The sequence below is a fragment of the Trichomycterus rosablanca genome, chromosome 7 (assembly GCF_030014385.1).
Source record: "Trichomycterus rosablanca isolate fTriRos1 chromosome 7, fTriRos1.hap1, whole genome shotgun sequence".
Classification (NCBI taxonomy): domain Eukaryota; kingdom Metazoa; phylum Chordata; class Actinopteri; order Siluriformes; family Trichomycteridae; genus Trichomycterus; species Trichomycterus rosablanca.
In genome coordinates, this window is record NC_085994.1 from 21,210,444 (window position 1) to 21,229,994 (window position 19,551).

At 38.8% G+C, this 19,551-nt stretch overlaps 2 protein-coding genes across 3 annotated transcripts in view; both read left to right on the top strand.

Moving 5' to 3' along the window:
* trim33 (tripartite motif containing 33) overlaps positions 1–8,747 on the top strand; it is a 60,758-nt gene extending 52,011 nt beyond the window's left edge. Inside the window, exons 19-20 of one of the 2 annotated variants that reach the window (XM_062999125.1) lie at positions 7,751–7,801; positions 7,978–8,747. In XM_062999125.1, the coding sequence (XP_062855195.1) occupies positions 7,751–7,801; positions 7,978–8,196 (270 nt within the window). In that variant the 3' untranslated portion in view covers positions 8,197–8,747. The remainder of the gene's footprint in view (positions 1–7,750; positions 7,802–7,977) is intronic. The other variant, XM_062999126.1, reaches the window with a different exon arrangement.
* Positions 8,748–15,672: 6,925 nt separating this feature from the next.
* LOC134317778 (DNA ligase 1-like) lies at positions 15,673–18,156 on the top strand. The gene is made up of 5 exons (XM_062998508.1): positions 15,673–15,779; positions 16,608–16,688; positions 16,794–17,006; positions 17,103–17,929; positions 18,069–18,156. Exons 2-4 carry the CDS (start codon positions 16,626–16,628, stop codon positions 17,922–17,924), a joined length of 1,098 nt encoding a protein of 365 aa, XP_062854578.1. The 5' UTR covers positions 15,673–15,779; positions 16,608–16,625; the 3' UTR covers positions 17,925–17,929; positions 18,069–18,156.
* Positions 18,157–19,551: the final 1,395 nt, after the last annotated feature.

Sequence of the window (19,551 nt, forward strand, 5' to 3'; positions counted from 1 at the left end):
TCTGGGTCATCCTCGTTGAGATGCTGCAGCAGCTGGAGTTTGTAAGGGTGCCATTTGTGAGTAGCTAATATCCGCCGAAGGGATGTTCGACTGATGCCACTCTCCAGTGACATGCGGCGAGTGCTACGCTGTGGGCTCTTGCTGAATGAAGCTAGGACAGCCACTGATGTTTCTTCATTAGTGACAGTTTTCATGCGTCCACATTTTGGCAAATCCAACACTGAACCAGTTTCACGAAACTTGGCAAGCAGTTTGCTAACTGTAGCATGGGAGATGGGTGGTCTCGTAGGGTGCCTTGCATTGAAATCTGCTGCAATGACCCGGGTACTGCGTTCACCAGACATCAACACGATTTCTATCCGCTCCTCACGTGTTAACCTCTGCGACATGTCAATGGCTGTAAACAAGGAGAAGCTTGTAAATAACTCATGAAAGAATAAAGTTACGTTAAAACCAAGCACACCATTGTTTTTCTTGTGAAATTCTCAATAAGTTTGATGTCACATGACCCTCTTCCCATTGAAAAAACTAAAGTTGGATCCAAAATGGCCGACTTCAAAATGGCCGCCATGGTCACCACCCATCTTGAAAAGTTTCCCCCTCCCATATACTAATGTGCCACAAACAGGAAGTTAATATCACCAACCATTCCCATTTTATTTAGGTGTATCCATATAAATGGCCCACCCTGTAGTTTATTAGCAGGTACCCAGCTCTTCTGGGTTTCTATTTTGCAGGTATGTAATGACTAGAGAACCTAGTGGGTTTCTAAATTGCATATGTTCATATATAAAGCCAGGTGTTTTTAAGTCAAAAAGATTTAGAGCTTTAATAATTTAGTTGTTTCTTAAGCATACAATACAAACCCCAAGTTCAGAAAAGTTGGGAAATTCTGTGTAAAGGCAGTAAAACAAAAAACCCAATTAAATTATTTATTTATTTTTTATTTATTTTTGAACCATGTTTACCACAGTTACAAAACATTTCCTTTTAATTACACTTTTAAATTGTTTGGAAACTGAGGATGCTTATTGTTGCAGTTTTGTCTTTTGATGGCCATTGTCTGATTCTTGTCCTCATGATGCATCATACTTTTTTATTATAGAATAGAATGCCTTTATTTGTCATATACAGATGTACAGTACAACGAAATTCTTTCTTTGCATATCCCAGCTTGTTTGGAAGCTGGAGTCAGAGCACAGGGTCAGCCGTTGTACGGCGCCCCTGGAGCAGAGTGGGTTAAGGGCCTTGCTCAAAGGCCCAACAGTGGCTGCGTGGCAGGGCTTAGTAAGCAAAAACTGCAGTGACTTAGTTGCTGTAATTGCTGTCTAAGTAGTGTGTCTGAATAACCTGCCTTATAAGTTTGAAGTCTTATTAGAATCCTCTTTACTTAGACAGCTGCGTATGTAGGCAGGAGGCAGCAAGGCAGCTCACTAGGTTTTTGAACAGACTCTGTGTGTCTACAAATCTGTGATGATGTAGCTTGTGCAGAATGAGCGCTGGCATTGTCTCGCTGAAATAACCAAGGACTTTGAACACTTTGATGGAAGCATATGTCTTGCTAAAATTCTAGTATATGCCTCTTCATCAATGGTACTTGTTCACCATCTAAATCTGGATAAATTTCCTGGTTTAATAGTCCAGTACCTTAATCACAAAGGTCCAATGACCTGTGTAGATCACTGTGTAAAAATGCAGTAAAACAAAAAAAAATATCAGTGTTTACTGATTTTGCATTGGTGTAAATAACTTAAAGCTTTACCTTATCATCCTAGAAATGTAGACTCACAGGTGATTAAGATTATTGTAATTTTGATCTGTGATCACCTAAAAAAAGTTTTAATTTAATCTGAATGATTTCACCCAGTTCCTGAACCTTTTAAGGAATTAATGTAGTAGAACTTGTGTACACACATTTCACAGTTCCTGTTTTACATTTCCTTCATCAAGTGTGACCATTATGTAAAATAACAGAAGTGATGCAAACTGACTTGTTGTATCTGTTCACCAGCTTCAGTACAACTTCTGCAACTTGGACAAACAGAGAGAGTGAATTTGATGTTAGGTTTTTTATTTTGGGCCAGGGGTTTAGCAGTCAATTCAGCAGCCGTTTTGTTATTACAATACTGTATATGTGTAAGTATGTTTGTGCAAAGTGGATCCTATGATTAAAGCATTCATAACTACTGAGTTTATATCACCTTAAAAGTCCCTATTTGAGCTCTTAATGAGAATCAGTGCAGGTAGGATGTTTTATAGACAAACTTAGATAGCAGAGATTGAGATGGTTTGGGCATGTGCAGAGCAGGGATGTGCGTTATATCAGGAGAAGGGTGCTGAGGATGGAGCCGGCAGGCAGGAGAGGAGATTTATGGATGTGGTGAGGGAGGACATGCAGGTGGATGGTGTGACAAAGAGGGATGTTCAGTAGACGAATGAGGCGCTGTGGTGACCGCTAACTTGAGCAGCTAAAAGATTAATAGACATTTTTACAGAGGTTGCAAAACATTTAGCAGTAAAATGACATGGTTCCTTTTTTGCATTTTCAACACAAGAGGGAGTGTAAACATTATGCAAGCTGGAGTTTGGTTACATGTGTGTAACTCAAACATGAAAAATAATTAATTTGCAGTGTTTATGGGGGGGGGGGGGGGGTTATATGGTGCAGGATTTATATTTAACATGTGTTAAACTACTTTATCTTTTTTTTGACGACATAGACTTTGCTTTTTCAGTACCGTTCTGTCTGTCTTAGCAATCACTCAATTTAAGGGTTTTATTTAACAGATTTTAGGCCGCTCGGGAGCCGCAGCGGTAAAATACGCTAGCACACCAGGTCTGGGATTTCGAATACATCATATCGAAACTCAGCTCTGCCATTCGACTGGGCTGGGTGGCTATATGAACAACGTTTGGCTGTTGTTCATCCAGGGAGGGAGACTGATAGGGACCTCATAACTGATGCAATTACGACCTCTGCTGGCTGGTTGATGGTGTCTGCACAGAGTAGAGGAATAATGTAATCAGGGTGTGGCTCTCCGTGCACAAAGCTGAACTCGCCTCATGCAGGAGAAAAAGATGCAGTCGGCTACTGCACACGTGTCGGAGGGGGTGTGTGTCAGTTTGCTCTCCTCAATCTGAGTGGGGGTCAGCTCCAGTAGAGAGGAAGCATAAAGCAATTGGGTAAAATTTGGACGCACTAATAATGCGAGAGAAAAAGGGAGAAAATGCATTTAAAAAACCACAACATTTTGTCTTTTTAAACGTTTCTAATTGTGTGGTGCATTAAATTCCTTTCAGGCTGTCTGGCATTAAACACTTACCCTCTGGCATTACCCTCAGGCCCTCTGGCATTAAACACTTACCCTTCTTGGCCCTAATGGCCAAGAAGGAGTATTTCCACATATTTATCCAGTATTGCCATTTTCTCACCTGGACACTTCACAAAAGTCACATACACATCTCATTTCTTTTGTTTCTGTCTATTCTTTATTGGTGATTTATTTGTTGGGCACTTGTGGCATTCACACAACTACTTGTTTTAAATCATTTTAGTCAGAATTATTTTCTTAAAATCTTTGCATGAAGAATCTTATTCGATGTTGTTTAATGGTTACGGTGACCTTATTATATTCTCTCCTATATTGCCTGTAATAAAATTACCGTCAAAGAAGCACTATATATCTGTTTTTACTGTCGTTTTACTGCTCACTTTATTAGTGTAAAGCCAGACAGATACTGTACAATTTTAGAAATCTTGTCCACTGCTGAGATCTTCCACGGCACGTTTAAATCGGCCGTTTGGTACAGCTTAATCATATCATTTGTATAGTTAACATTGTAAACACACCCAAAACAATGCATGTTAACTATGTATTTAGGAAGCAAATCTACTAAGTAAAAGTCTGCACCTTGGCTTTGTAGTACCACACTGAATCAAAACTGTAAGGGGAAAAAGTAATGGTGAAGCTGTAAAATACACTAGCATGCTACTGCTGAGATCTACCCGCATGCTGTACTGATCCCTGTTTGAACCAGCCTTGTGCAGGTATAAATAAGCGGTTGTCAAATCACACATGTGGGGGGCATGTGTATGTTTGGCCCTCCTCAGTCAGGATAGGGGTCTGCAGCAGTAGAGGAGATACAACAAGGTAATTGGATACAACTAGAATGGGAGGAAAAAGGGTAACACACACACACATACACTTACTATATGGACAAACGTATTAGGACACCTACTCATTACAAATACCTTCCACTTTTCTAGAAAGGACTTTCTACAATATTTTGGAGTCGGTCTGTGGAGATCAGGAATTTTTGCCCAGTTGTCCAGAGGACACTGATGTTACACAGCTCTGAGTGGGCCTTTCAAGTTCATCCACAACAAACTCACCCAACCATGCCTTTTTGTGCACTGGGGAATGCTGGAATTGAAAAGGCCTTTCCCCAAACTGTTGGCACAAAGTTGGAAGCATACAATTGTCCAAAGGGCTGCACGGTGGGTAGCACTGTCGCCTCACAGCAAGAAGGTCCTGGGTTCGATCCCCAGGTGAGGCGGTCCGGGTCCTTTCTGTGTGGAGTTTGCATGTTCTCCCCGTGCCTGCGTGGGTTTCCTCCTGGAGCTCCGGTTTCCTCCCACAGTCCAAAGACATGCAAGTGAGGTGAAATGGAGATACAAAATTGTCCATGTCTGAGTCCAACCTTGTGAACTGAAGAACCTTGTGTAATGAATGAGTACCGTTCCTGTCATGAATGTCACCAAAGTGTAAAACATGACATTAGAATCCCAATTAAACAAAACAAACAACTGTCCAAAATATCTTGGTATGCCAAAGCACTAAGGGGCCTAGTCCAGCCCCTGAAAAACAACCACATTGCATTGTACCTCCTCCACCAAGCTTCACAGTTGGCACAGTGCAGTCATGCAGGTAATGTTCCTTTGGCACTCATCAAACCCAGACTCATCCATCAAACTGCCAGAGAGAAGCCTGATTTGTCACACCACAGAACGTGTGTCTTCTGCTCCAGAGTCCAGTGGTGGCAATAATACCACCCACAGATGATCATGTAATATAATATTTACATTATAATATAATGATAAGAATATAATATAAGGATAATATTGTATGAACTGAATTGTTGTAACGGTGGCATTCTATTACAGTACCATGCTTGAATTTAGTGAGCTCTTTAGAATAACCAAACTGCATGGCAAGTTGCTAAGTGAAACACCTGAATTCAATAATTGAGCTGTGTCCAAATGGTTTTGTCCATATATGTATTTATAACTTTTGAATGAATTGTATTTTCAAGTAAAAATAGGGGTATTAAAACTTTCGGTTTAACTATGATTTTAATTAAATTCTGGAATTTTTTAAATATATTTTTGTGTTTTTTGAAAATTGAGGTCTTGCATTTTTCAGTTGATGATTTGATGTTTTTAGATTCAGATTAATTTTTTTATTTTTTTATATAGTTTTAAACCTTTTTTCCCCCAGATCGTATTCCTTCACTTTTAGACTTTTGACCCTGATCTGGCGTTGGCAGCGTGACTTTAGCTGAACGGTGCATGGTATAAACAATGAATAACAAAGAACGCTGAGTACTAACCTCTAGGGTGCCTGTGTTTAATATTACTCAACACTTTCAGTTCACCCTATTAAGTGAAAAACAAAACTAGTGATACAGTTCTGTTTAGCAAGCTGTTTAGATTGCAGTTCACGGCAATTACAGTTTCAACTTTCAGTTTTATTTGTTACATACAAGTCATACATGGAATAACTAGCAGTGAAATGCTTTAACAACTGCCCAGTCACATTAGTACCAAATAACAAGAGAAAAAGAACACGTAAAGTACAAAATAGAAATAACATTACAAAAAATATACGTAGAAAAATTTAAGAGATAAAAAAACTTTAAGTAGATACAAATTAAAAAAGTTCAATGTAAACCTTAAAGTGAATACAGTATCTGTAAAGTGTCCATAAAGTGCAAACCAGTGTTGAGCAATTGTGAGGAATTACTACTACAAGTATACAGTATAAGAGTGATGAACTCTGCACTTTGAACACAGCATGATTATCTGCCATACAATGGTGTCCAGTCCATTAACACAACCATTATGGTCAACATTCTGCCAAACATTGATAATAACCAAACCAATGTACATTTAGGGCAAAGCCTTGAGCTGAACACTGTAAGTAGTGTAAAAGTTCTGAACACTACCTAGACCCGTGCTAAATTTCAAGTTTTGTCCTGAAGGCACTTTTTTTTCTAAATGTCTCAGTCACAAAAATGATTTTATTTTGGATACAGTCAATAGAAAGTGTTGTTATATTTCTCGCAGGTAACAGAAAGGAAGGTCACCTTCCTTTTTTTTGTTATTCAGTAATCCGTTAGGCCACGCCCTCTTAGTTTAAGCCATATTATTCACTCCAGATCAGGGTCAGAAATCTAAAACTGGAAAAAACTATGATCTGAAAGTGAAAAACGGAACTGAAGCAAAAAAAACCCTTTGAAACTTAAAAAAACATCTGATATGAAAACGCAAAATCATCAACTACTTAAGAATAAGTAATTCAATAATAAGTAAAATAAATAATGTAATTCAAAGGAATTCCAGAGTTGAATCTAATTGTTTAAAATGAAAACTTTTTGTACACTTATTTTGTTTAAACATATATACTGTATATCCCCATACCTGAATTATCAGTTTTTTTGAAAATCATTCAAGCTTTTTTCTGTCCATATCCCGATTTATCTGTCTGTTTATTTTTTATCCATTCTTTATCTTTTTTATTTATCTATCATTCACCAGTCTACCATGTTGACCTTTTTTTATGAATTATATACCCTCTATTCATCTGTTCACCTGCTCATTTATCCATCTAGGCGGCACAGTGGCTCAGTGGGTAACACTGTCGCCTCACAGCAAGAAGGTCCTGGGTTTGATCCCCAGGTGGGGCGGTCCGGGTCCTTTCTGTGTGGAGTTTGCATGTTCTCCCTCTGTCCGCGTGGGATTCCTCCGGGTGCTCCGGTTTCCTCCCACAGTCCAAAGACGTGCAAGTGAGGTGAATTGGAGATACTAAATTGTCCATGACTGTTTGATATAACCTTGTGAACTGATGAACCTTGTGTAATGAGTAACTACCGATCCTGTCATGAATGTGACCGAAGTGTAAAACACAACGTTAAAATCCTAATAAACAAACATTTATCCATCTACCCATTATACGACTATTTATCCATCTATGATGATCTTTGCCTTTCTGTTCATTCATTCATCCTATGTTCTTATGTTTCTTATTCCCTATTCTTTTTTTTAATGTTTCCATATCCAGTGCTCATATGTTATCATTACTAGTTTCAGACTGCTCACCTTGCAGAAAGTAATTAGCTCATCAATTCATTTACTTATGTAGCTGACTGCTCATTCTGAGCTCATTAAGGCTATCGATCAAGTTTTGCTCACTTACATACACATCTGATTGATAAGAAAAATTGAGCATTACAATTACGCATGGATTTCAAAAGGTACAGTGTTCGTCTGGCGTTACAAAAAGGGAGTAAAAAGATTATCGCTGTCGCCAGTTGACGGTGCCCAAATGGAATATTGTGCTACTTGGACGTTTTGTGCTCCTCGGGTACAGTTGAGGTTGTCACCTCTCTGTATGGATGCTATAAAATATTTCTTCCCACTTTTTTCCTTTCTGTTTTTCTATTTTATTGTACTATTATCACCCTTTTTTAGATGTCTCGAATAATCCAGGTATATGATGAGGAGAAACAGAGTAATGTGCAGGTAAGCCGTTTCGTATCACACACTGATGGAGGGTTGGGGCAGCTGTGCCGGCGTTCGAGCCACTTAACCCTCTGCTCTAATTCTCTCTTTCTCTGCTATCCTTCCGTCTCTCACTCTTCTCCATCTCTCCGTCCCCTTTTCTCCCTCCCCCTCTCTCTCTCTTTTCCTTTTCGCAGGCTGACTCGGAGGTGGCCGAGGCAGGCAGAGTCGTGAGTCGGTACTTCGAGGAGAATCTGGCTGCGACCTACCCCAACCAGAGCTTCCCGGACGAACCCGAGAAAAGATCTCGAGACGAGGAGACGGCCGAGGAAGCCGAGGACGATTCGGACGACGATTTTGTGCAGCCGAAGAGGAAGAGGTTAAAACCTGAAGAGAAGCCGTTACACATCAAGTAAAGAGGATTTATTCAGGAAGTGGGAATTGCATAGACAGCTATTTGGTCTTCCTTCCGATCTCTCATTCTGCTCTGACTGATTCATGCTGGACCCAATAGTATTCAGAGAGAACACACACACACAAACACACACACACATACAGAGACTATCCTGCTTGCTATGAAGGTTTGTTGTATATAAGCATAAAAGATGAGACTTGAGTCTTAAGATTTTTTCTGGACACATCAGCAGGAGGTGGATTTTTGTCTCCAGTCTTTGTCTCGTTGAAAAGTGATGACGAGGACTAATATGTATTTAAAACTAAATTCAAAAGTTTGTTTGGACTGTAAGCTATTAATTTTTTTTAAATGTAATATCATTTACGACCACATTTGTAAATCTGTTGTGATTTATGCTTTATAAAAGGATTAACTTCCAGCTTGCTGTATGATCAACATTTACGGCGTACCTGCTCCATGTATATGTGCATTGGTTCCGTTGCAGTTTATGCTCTGTTGTAAATAATTAACTAAGTGGTCATTTTTTGTCCAACAATAAATCTGTTCCCCATGTTTTTTCTCAAATAGCGTCACTACCGTCTTGGAGGTATAAATATAGAAGGATAAAAGCTGTGGAACACTGTGTTTACATCCACTCTAATAATCTGATAATGCTCAGGTTTCAAACGGTCATGTAGTCTGCAGACTTTCTTTTAATCTAACATTACATTTTGATATAGTAATTTCTAAAAGATGAATTTAAGAACTGGATATCTGGCCAGTCTTTGAAACTGCCACTAGTTTAAACCAGGGTTTTTCAAACGACCCTCATTTTGTCCATTATTTTTGTCGTGACCCAGACAACACAAACAATGCATCAAAACGAAACATAAAACTAAAAACAGTGGTACCTTGAAACTCAACGTCAATTGGTTCTGAAATTGGCGTTGAGTTTAAAAGGCGTTGAGTTTCAAGGTATTTTTTCCCATAAGGATGTATGGGAAACCTGGTAATGTGTTCCATGGACCTGTAAAACTGCATATATTTTAGGCTTATGTAAAATAATGGGCTTGTTTTTGACACGTATACACTGAAAATAACACACATGTAATATTAAAAAAACACTTAAATAAAAAGCTGATTCTTACAATTTCTCAGAACCTCGAGCTGTAACACAAGTTTAAAAGTGAAACGGGAAGAAAATCCAGATAATTATATACATGTGAACGCTTTTAGAGTGAATCTGCATTCCACAAATGCAGTTTTGTCTCATATGCGCACTTTGATGACGTTTTACCACACCTCTTAAGCCAAACGCTGAACAAAGCGACTGTTCATTGTTAATTTGAAATTAAATAAAAACATTAAAAAGAAAAAAAACTGAACACGTTGAGTTTAAGGGTGCACATTTCTCGACGAAGGCATTGAGTTTCAAAGATTTTGAGTTTAGGGGACGTTGAGTTACAAGGTTTATTTAGTTATTTGTTTATTTATTAGGATTTTAACGTCATGTTTTACACTTTGGTTACGTTCATGACAGGAAACGGTAGTTACTCATTACACAAGATTGATCAGTTTACACAAGGTTTTATCGAACACAGTCATGGACAATTTAGTATCTCCAATTCACCTCACTTGCATGTCTTTGGACTGTGGGAGGAAACCGAGCACCTGTCTTTGGACTGTGGGAGGAAACCGAGCACCTGGAGGAAATTCATGCAAACTCCACACAGAAAGGACCCAGACCGCCCCACCTGGGGATCGAACACAGGACCTCTTGCTGTGAGGCTACAGTGCTACCCACTTAGCCATTGTGCCATCCGAGTTACAAGGTACTACTGTATACTTAGTTAGTAAAATTAAGTAAGTAATTTATTTATAAAGCACATTTACAACCAAAGTGCTGTACATGTTGAAACATAAAACACACATATAAAAAAGCAACACAAAGTATAAAACAGTAGAACAGAAACGCAGACCATGACACATCTAGGAAACGCTAGTTGGTAGAAGTGCGGTTTTAGTCTAGATTTAAAAACAGAAATGGAGGAAGCGGCCCTGATGTCCAAAGGTAGACTGTTCCACAACCTCGGAGCAGCAACTGCAAAGGCTCGATCACCTTTGAGCTTTGACCGTGACCGTGGCACAGCCAAGAGCAATTGATCGGATGACCTAAGAGATCTACTGTAGGAGAACAATAGAAATGGAGCAAGTCTCTTATGTAAGATGGCGCCAATCCATATAAGGACTTAAAAACAAACAGAAGAACTTTAAATTGGATCCTGTAGCTTACAGGAAGCCAATGGAGAGATGCCAGGAAATTGCTGGCAATCTGGTCCCACTGTGGTTTACAAGATGTTAAGCAGTTCAAAGCAGAAAGATCAAAAATACATTTAAATAACTGAGAACCTGAGAAGTGGTCTTGTAAACTAATGACTTTCAACAGCAAGCATGCACTAGGTGGATTATAGAACACAAAGCTGAGTAAAAATGTTGGGTCTGTGCAAACAAAACATTGTAATTAATTTTAACAGTAAATATTTTTGCCATGCTGATTTTTTTTTTCTTCTTTTTGCTGCTTCTATATTTTGTGGTTGCCATAATGAATCATTCTTGTCTGTATAAGTGATTTGGCACAGTCTTTTAAACTCATGATGCCCTTATTGTTCTCTCCAACTCATATATATTTAATCATGTGTATGTAGATTCCTAACTGGTCTATATCCCTGTTAAGATTTAAACACATGATCTCAGCATATTTTACCAGAGCATATTGCTAAATTTCCTGTTAATCTTTTAACAATGTAGCAATATTTCAGTTCACAGTGATCATAATCCAGTACATGTTAACTTTCCTAATAAAAAAAAGCCCACATTCAGCTTAGTAATGTTTCTTAGCTGCAGATCTGACAGCCCACCACCCACCCAGTATGCCGAAAGTTCTCCCAAAGCTAGAATAGTTGTTAAGAGTTGGGAAGGTTTTAAGGACTGACTTTAAGAAACCTAGAATTAGTTGTCAGCGGTTAAATACAATAGCCCACTATAGCTAAAGTTGTCAGGCATATTCACAATTGGCCATGTCAGACATGATTGGCTATGTCTGAGGGCTATTTGGCCGAGCCAAAAATCACACTTGGATTTTTAAAACACTCTTAGCATGGGATCTAAGCCTGATTAAAAATAAGAAGGGGTTGTGTCAGGAAGGGCATCTGTCATAAAAACTGTGCCAAATCACGTATGCAGACCAGGATTGTATAAAAATGTTTTTTTTGTTTTTTAGGTATTAGTAATGATTTCATCTGCCGAGAGACTCACTCACTTTCTTAACCGCTTATCCAATTATGGTCACGGGGTTGGGGGGTGCTGGAGCCTTTTCAATGGACGCAAGGCACACAGTAACACCCTGGACGGGGCGCCAGTCCATCGCAGGGCAGACACACGTACACACACCCATTTACTTATAGGACAATTCAGTGTCTCCAATTAACCTGACTGCATGTTTTTGGACTGTGGGAGGAAACCCACGCAGACACAAGGAGAACATGCAAACTCCACACAGAAAGGACCGGGACCGCCCCGCCTGGGGATCGAACCCAGGACCTTCTTGCTGTGAAGTGACAGTGCTATCCACTGAGTCTCCATGCCGCCCTTGTCGAGAGACTGCAGATTGAAATTAGCTTGTTGAGCAATGCATATTTTCTCTTGATTTTAATGTTTTTTGTGGATGGGCCCTGATATACTGTACTGCATTGTTTTCTCAATAAGTTTAATGTTAAATTTACCAACCAACTATAACTTGCAAAAATACACATACCAACTTTTTGTGTCGATAAGCATGACCTGAGAGAGCTGCTTTAATTGCACTTGACTTTATTTAAAACTTGTGTGTTAAGGGAGAATTCTTCAGTGTGTATAACAATAAAACTCAACAAACTGGACGTCAAAATGACAAATTCGACATAAAATTATTTTTAAATGGTGATGACTTGAAGATGTTGAATCAAAGGTTAAATAATAAGAATAAAAATGGTGAAATACGTGCAGTATAGAGTGCTGCTTTGGGCTGGTTATGGCTCTATGTAGGACTTCACTGCTGGCTGATAAAAAGAAGAGCCTAATTGCTCTATATGTGTCAAAAACAGCATGTGCTAGCCTGCATCCCTTCTTTGCCATGTTTCATTTTGTGGAGGTGGAGATACAATGCAATGGGGTTGGACATGTCCGAGTAATCCATGTATTTACATGAAGTCCATCAATCTTTTACCCCTTTATGCATCTGGGAGTATAATCATCTGCATCCAAGGTATTTTGAAAAGTCTAAATGGCAATTTTCTGGCTATCTGAAACAGGCAAGTATGGATCTTATTTGTTGCTTTTTTAAATTTAACTCACCACCACATTTTTAGTTTCTAGACCTGAACTATTGGGCCATTTTTTTCAAAAGGTATCTGACAAAATTAAGGTGATCTAGTTGGATCAAATACAAAAAAATGTGTTTTTCAAAATGGATTTGAAGATTTGGATCATGATTATAAACCAGTCAGACCATTATGGAGGATTAAATGTTACAACTGGTTATTTTACAACTTGAAATCTTGGATACCTTTAATACCAAGTAACAGGATGATTAACAAAGTGATAAGTGAGAACATAAATAACTTGAAAATAAACTTCCTCTTTGTACAATGTACAAAAAGTTTATTACTTTTATTTACAACCCCAAATCAGAAAAAGTTGGGACAGTTTGGGAAATGCAAATCAAATAAAAATGCAGTGTTGACTTCTCTGGGCTCTGAGGCATCTAGGATGGACCATCACACAGTAGAAACGTGTATTGTGGTCTGATGAATCAGCCTTTCAGGTCTTTTTTTGGAAAAAATAGACGCCGTGTGCTCCAGACCAAAGACGTTATCAGCAACAAGTCCAAAAGCCAGGGTCTGTCATGTTATGGGGCTGTGTCAGTGCCTTTAGCAAAGGTCATTTACACTCCTGTGATGGCAGCATTAATGCAGAAAAGTACACTGAGATCTTAGAGCAACATATGCTGCCTTCAAGACTTCATATTTTCCAGGGACGTCCATGAATTTTTCAACAAGACAATGCAAAACCACATGCTGCACACATTACATGACTGTGGAAGAAGAGAGTATTGGTACTGGACCTGTCCTCAATAGAGAATGTGTGGAGAATTTTGTACACAAAAATGTGACAACGACGACCCCGTACTGTTGCACATCTTAAGACGTGTTCGCAGGAAGAATGGGACAAAATAAAAGCTGAAACACTAAATCACTTGGTATCCTCGGTTCCAAAACGTCTTTTAAGTGTGGTGAAAAGGAATGGCAACATTACAAAGTGATGAATGCTTTACTGTCCCAACTTTTTTTGGAATGTGTTACAGGCCTGAAATGCAGGAATGGATGTTTATTAATAAATGAAATGAAGTTGAGCAGACAAAACATGAAATATCTCAGGTTCATCCTGTCTGCAATCAAATACAAGTCAAAGTAAATATAAGAATCTCTGTGTTTTTTATTTGCATTTTCCATGCTGTCCAAACTTTTTCTGATTTGAGGTTGTAAATACGTTGGTAACATTCACATAGTTTTGTTTCGGGTTTCAGAAAAAAATATCAGTTCAGCAAAAACTTAAGTTCACATTTTCCACTTACTGAAAAAACATTTTTGAAGAAAAACGAAAATAATGCCAAACAAATCCCCCCCAAAAAAACCCAAAGTCCATTGAAGGTATCTAGTCTTCATCAGAAATAACAATCCCAACCTCTTTTATTTGGTTTTTGAGAAGGGAAATTTTAAAATCTCTTTGTCTTTACTCTTCAGTAATGGAAAACTTTTCAGTTTCCATCTTCTCAAGTTCTTCATAGCCATCAGTCTTTTTAAACAAGTGTTCTTTTTGATTTCAAGGATTCAGAATCTGTTGCATGTGGTTTATTACAATTTATGTCTCCAGACTCAGTCTCCACAAGGGTAAGGATTACCTATTGGCTCTCTGAAGCCAAGTTCAGTGGTTCATCTCCCATCATCCCATCATTTTCTGTATTGTTGGGTCCTGTAGCAGGCAAAACTTCATGTAGAGCCTGAGATTTTGGTCCACCAATGATATTGTGTGATAGAATGATCAGTGACCCATCGTATTGTAAACAAATCCAGCAAGTGTGATAGAACATGAGAGCACCAGACCCCATCCCTACTTTGGAAAGACTAATCAAAAGCCTGAGTAAATAAGTCTTTTTTTATACCTGGACTTCAAATTTACGACTGTGTCTGTATCATGAGCAGAGGCAGCAAGATTATTTCAGAGAGCATGTACACCGATCAGCCATAACATTAAAACCACCTCCTTTTTTCTACACTCACTGTCCATGTTATCAGCTCCACTTACCATATAGAAGCACTTTGTAGTTCTACAATTACTGACTGTAGTCCATCTTTTTCTCTACATACTTTTTAACCTCCTTTTACTCTGTTCTTCAATGGTCAGATTCCCCACAGGACCACCACAGAGCTGGTATTATTTAGGTGGTGGGTCATTCTCAGCACTGCAGTGACACTGACATGGTGGTGGTGTGTTAGTGTGTGTTGTGCTGGTATGAGTGGATAAGACACAGCAGTGCTAATGGAGTTTTTAAACACCTCACTGTCACTGCTGGACTGAGAATAGTCCACCAACCAAAAAAATCCAGCCAACAGCGCTCCATGTGCAGCGTCCTGTGACCACTGATGAAGGTCTAGAAGATGACCAACTCAAACAGCAGCAATAGATGATCGTCTCTGACTTTACATCTACAAGGCGGACCAACTAAGTAGGAGTGTCTAATAGAGTGGACAGTGAGTGGACACGGTATTTAAAAACTCCAGCAGCGCTGCTGTGTCTGATCCACTCATAGCAGCACAACACACACTAACACACCACCACCATGTCAGTGTCAGTGCAGTGTTGAGAATGATCCACCACCTAAATAATACCTGCTCTGTAGTGGTCCTGACCATTGAAGAACAGCATGAAAGGAGGTTAAAAATTATGTAGAGAAACAGATGGACTACAGTCAGTAATTGTAGAATTACAAAGTGCTGCTATATGGTAAGTGGAGCTGATAACATAGAGAGTGAGTGTAGAAACAAGGAGGTGGTTTTATTGTTATATGCTTTTCTCCCTTTTTTTAAATTATAGGTACTATAAGTAAATGTGCAGTTTGGGAATGGAAGTAAATGTGCTGGGTGTAGTGCTCAATAACGATGCGGTAGCACAACGATATGCACTTGATTCGGTGCACTTAATAAAGAAATGTAATAACCGATCACTTGGCCTAATAGCGTAATGTTAAAAGTAATAAGGAGTAAAAGAAAAGCCATGTTGTATGTAGTACTGTATGTAAGTATATAGTGCCTATATTCAACAACACGTCAGTACAAGCAGTTACAGGCGGCGGTGAACGGAACACCGCATACGTCATAATTAAACAGGCTGTTAAAAGCAGTCCGCGCATCCTGGAGCCTCATTTCACTTCACGTTTGTTCAGAGGAAGCAGCTCAAGTTCATTACCGAGTAAAATATCAATCTGTGCGTTTCTCATCACACACTGTGGTAAGTTCCTTCTGTAAGTAGATACACTCACTGATCATAACATTAAAACCACCTCCTTGTTTCTTCACTCTCTGTCCATTTTATCAGCTCCACTTACCATATAGAAACACTTTGTAGTTCTACAATTACTGACTGTAGTCCATCTGTTTCTCTACATACTTTTTAACTTGCCTTTACTCTGTTCTTCAATGGTCAGGACCACCACAGAGCAGGTATTATTTAGGTGGTGGATCATTTCTCAGCACTGCAGTGACTGTTAGTGTGTGTTGTGTATTAGACACTCCCACCTAGTTGGTCCACCTTGTAGATGTAAAGTCAGAGACGATCGCTCATCTATTGCTGCTGTTTGAGTTGGTCATCTTCTAGACCTTCATCAGTGGTCACAGGACACTGCCCACGGGGTGCTGTTGGCTTGATATTTTTGGTTGGTGGACTATTCTCAGTCCAGCAGTGACCGTGAGGTGTTTAAAAACTCCATCAGCACTGCTGTGTCTTATCCACTCATACCAGCACAACACACACTAACACACCACCACCATGTCAGTGTCACTGCAGTGCTGAGAATGATCCACCACCCAAATAATACCTGCTCTGTGGGGGTCCTGACCATTCAAGTACAGGGTGAAAAGTATGTAGAGAAACAGATGGACTACAGTCAGTAATTGTAGAACTACAAAGTGCTTCTATATGGTAAGTGGAGCTGATAAAATGGACAGTGAGTGTAGAAACAAGGAGGTGGTTTTAATGTTCTAAAGTAACATACACAGCTGTGTTTCTGATATCTTTTATTGTTGTTCTTTGTTTCCTTATGTTCTTTGTGTATGTAAGATAAGAAAGTGGGTAAGTATGCGTAAGTGGATACAAATGATACGGAAACTGTTTAAGCGCTTCAAAATCCACCCTCCTCACGTGAGTAAAAATTTATATATTTTGTTCATTTTTACCTAAAATAAAAAACTTCTGACTGTATTTACTTAATTTATTAATCTAACTATGTTTTTAATGCTGTAAAAGAAGGAGAAGGTGGAGGAGAATGAGGCAGATGTACACCTGGAGGAATTTGCAGATGGGAGTGAGAAACAGAAGGATTGGGGAGAAAAACAAGAGCACCAGCAGAGCACCTGCAGCCAGGAGATCCTGTTATCACTTCACAGGATTTTTGAAAAGCATGCAGAGTGCTCTGAGAATCTCTTGAGAGAGATTACAAAATTGACAGATGTTATTGAGGTTTGCAAACACTTTATAGAACATCATACAGTAATATAATGTTCATTCAACTCATACAATTATTATAAACATGGTTTTATGTCATTTTTGTTTCAGAGCACAAAGAAAACGAACAGTGCTGAGATGGAATCTACTGCTCCTCTAGCAGTCAGTCAGGACGTTACACCAGCTCAAAAGCCTAAGCTGCCTTTCTCTACATTTTCCTCTTTCTTTAGCTCTGCCAGGATCCGGCTTCCTCCAATAAAAGAGCTCCAGCATTCCTGTGTGGAGTCCAGTGTGATTTCCAGTGTGCACACTGACGACGTAAAGCCGCCACAATCGCCCAAGTTAGCATGGGGTGCAAATCAGTGCTGCATGAACACTGAAGAGATCATGCTGACTGAAAACACAGATCTGAATGTTGTTGAGCTGCAAACTGTGGATGCGACATCCTCAGAGGATGAAACAATTGGTCTTATGATTGGCAGAATTGTAAACAAGCCACTTGATGAACAAACGCACCTTTTGGAGATGGAGTTTAATGCCAAGTTAGCTGAATGGTCCGAGACTGAAAAGGAGGAGAAGGTAAAAGTTAAACTTGAGATGGACGAGGCAAATCAGAGAAGACAAGAGGAAATTGAAGACCTAAAATTGAAAGTGAATTTTCTGAAAAACGAGGCCAAACGTGAAAAACAGGAGGGGAAAAAGAAGCAAAAGGATCTAGAAAAGGAAATGAAGAATGAAAAATTAAAGCTTCTCCTTGAGCTGAAAGAGCTAAAAAAGAAATTGAAGATGGAGAAAAAGGAGGAGCGTAACGGGAAGAAGATGGAAAAGCACATGGAGGTTGACGAGGAAGAGCATGAGGCGAAAGACAAACGGGCCTTAAAAAGCAAATTTAGAGTAGCATTTAAATTCAGGGGTTTCAAAGAAAGGAACTAAAGCATGTAAGTTTAATACATAAAAGCATAACACTGATGTGCTGGTAAGTGCAAAAAACTCTTTCTAACTGAAATGACATCTTATGTGACTTCTAATGTCATCTACATAACATTTTACTAATAGTTATTTTTTTGTTTTTCATAGGAAAGGCCCTTGAGATCTAGAGAGGAACATTCAACCAGACTGACATGCTCAAATAATCCTCAATAAAAGCAATGCATTAAAAAAGTCATGCAATGTTGTTTTTTATTTACCACCTTATTTTACTTTTGCACCACATACTGAACACATGGTCCATAATGAACATAAATAAATATAAATATAGGATACCCCATTAGAACCTTTGTTTTTGTGAACATTTTTAAACATATGGACATTTGAGATTCATTTGAACAGTATTTAGAGATGGAGCTTATATAACTAAATAAATAAAACTGAAAAAAATTACTTTTAAATTCAAGTTGTAAAATGTCATGAACAAAAATGGAAATTGAATGTGAGGAAAAAGTTAGGACACCCTATTCCCTAATAGCTGGTATTTCCCCCTTTGGCTAAAATAATCTCAATTAGACATTTCTTATAACCATCTACCAGTCTCGACTGGGAGAAAGTTTTTCCCACTCCTTCATGCAGAATTTCTTCAGCTGTGTGAGGTTTGAAGGGTTTCTTGCATGCACAGCCCATTTCAAATCACCCCAACAGCATCTCAATAGGATTAAGATCCGGGCTTTGCCATTCCAGAACTCTCCATTTTTCTCCATTTTAAGTAGTAATAAATGTGGAGGTGTCCTAACTTTTTCCTCACAATAAATTTCCATTTTTGTTCATTACATTTTACAACTTGTCTTTAAAAGTAATTAAAAAAAATTTGTGTAGTTATATAAGCTCCACCTCTTAGTACTGTTCAAATAAAGCTCAAATGTTCATATGTTTAAATATGTTCAAAAAGGCAAAGGTTTTTAAGGGGTGTCTAACTTTTTCACATGACTGTATATATAATAAGAATAGTAATAATAATATAAAAAATAATAAACAGGAAACCAATTAGAATCAACAGTCAATACACACAATAAACATACAACAATTTAAAACAAAAGTTTTGCATGCTTTTTATTATAATGAACACAAATGTACAGAGGAGGTTAGGGTATATGTTTGTTCCAGAATAAGTTAGGTCCTAGGACCAACGCAAAACAGCCAGATCTCTTTGACTTCTAATGAAGATGCAATAAATAAAGTGACTGTAGTCCAAGGATCAATGTAGGACCTCAGAACCTGCTGCGGTGCCATACACAGTGTGAGTGTTATAGCTGCAAAGGGGGCAGTAACTTCATGTTAATGCCCTTAGTTTTGGAATGGGATGTCCACCAATCTCAGATGGTCAGGTGTTTGCAAACTTTTGGCTAAGGTATCGTCTCCATCTTGCCCTGTCCTAACATCCTTTTCTGTCACCCCAACCACCTGGATGTCCTCCCTCAATGCATAAATAAACCACCTCTTTGGCCTTCCTCTCCTTCTCCTTGCTCCCTAGTCTCGCTACACATCACAATGTCTTTTACAAACATCATATTCTATAGAGACTCCTGCCTAATCTTATTCATCAGACTGTTCATGAACACTGCAAACA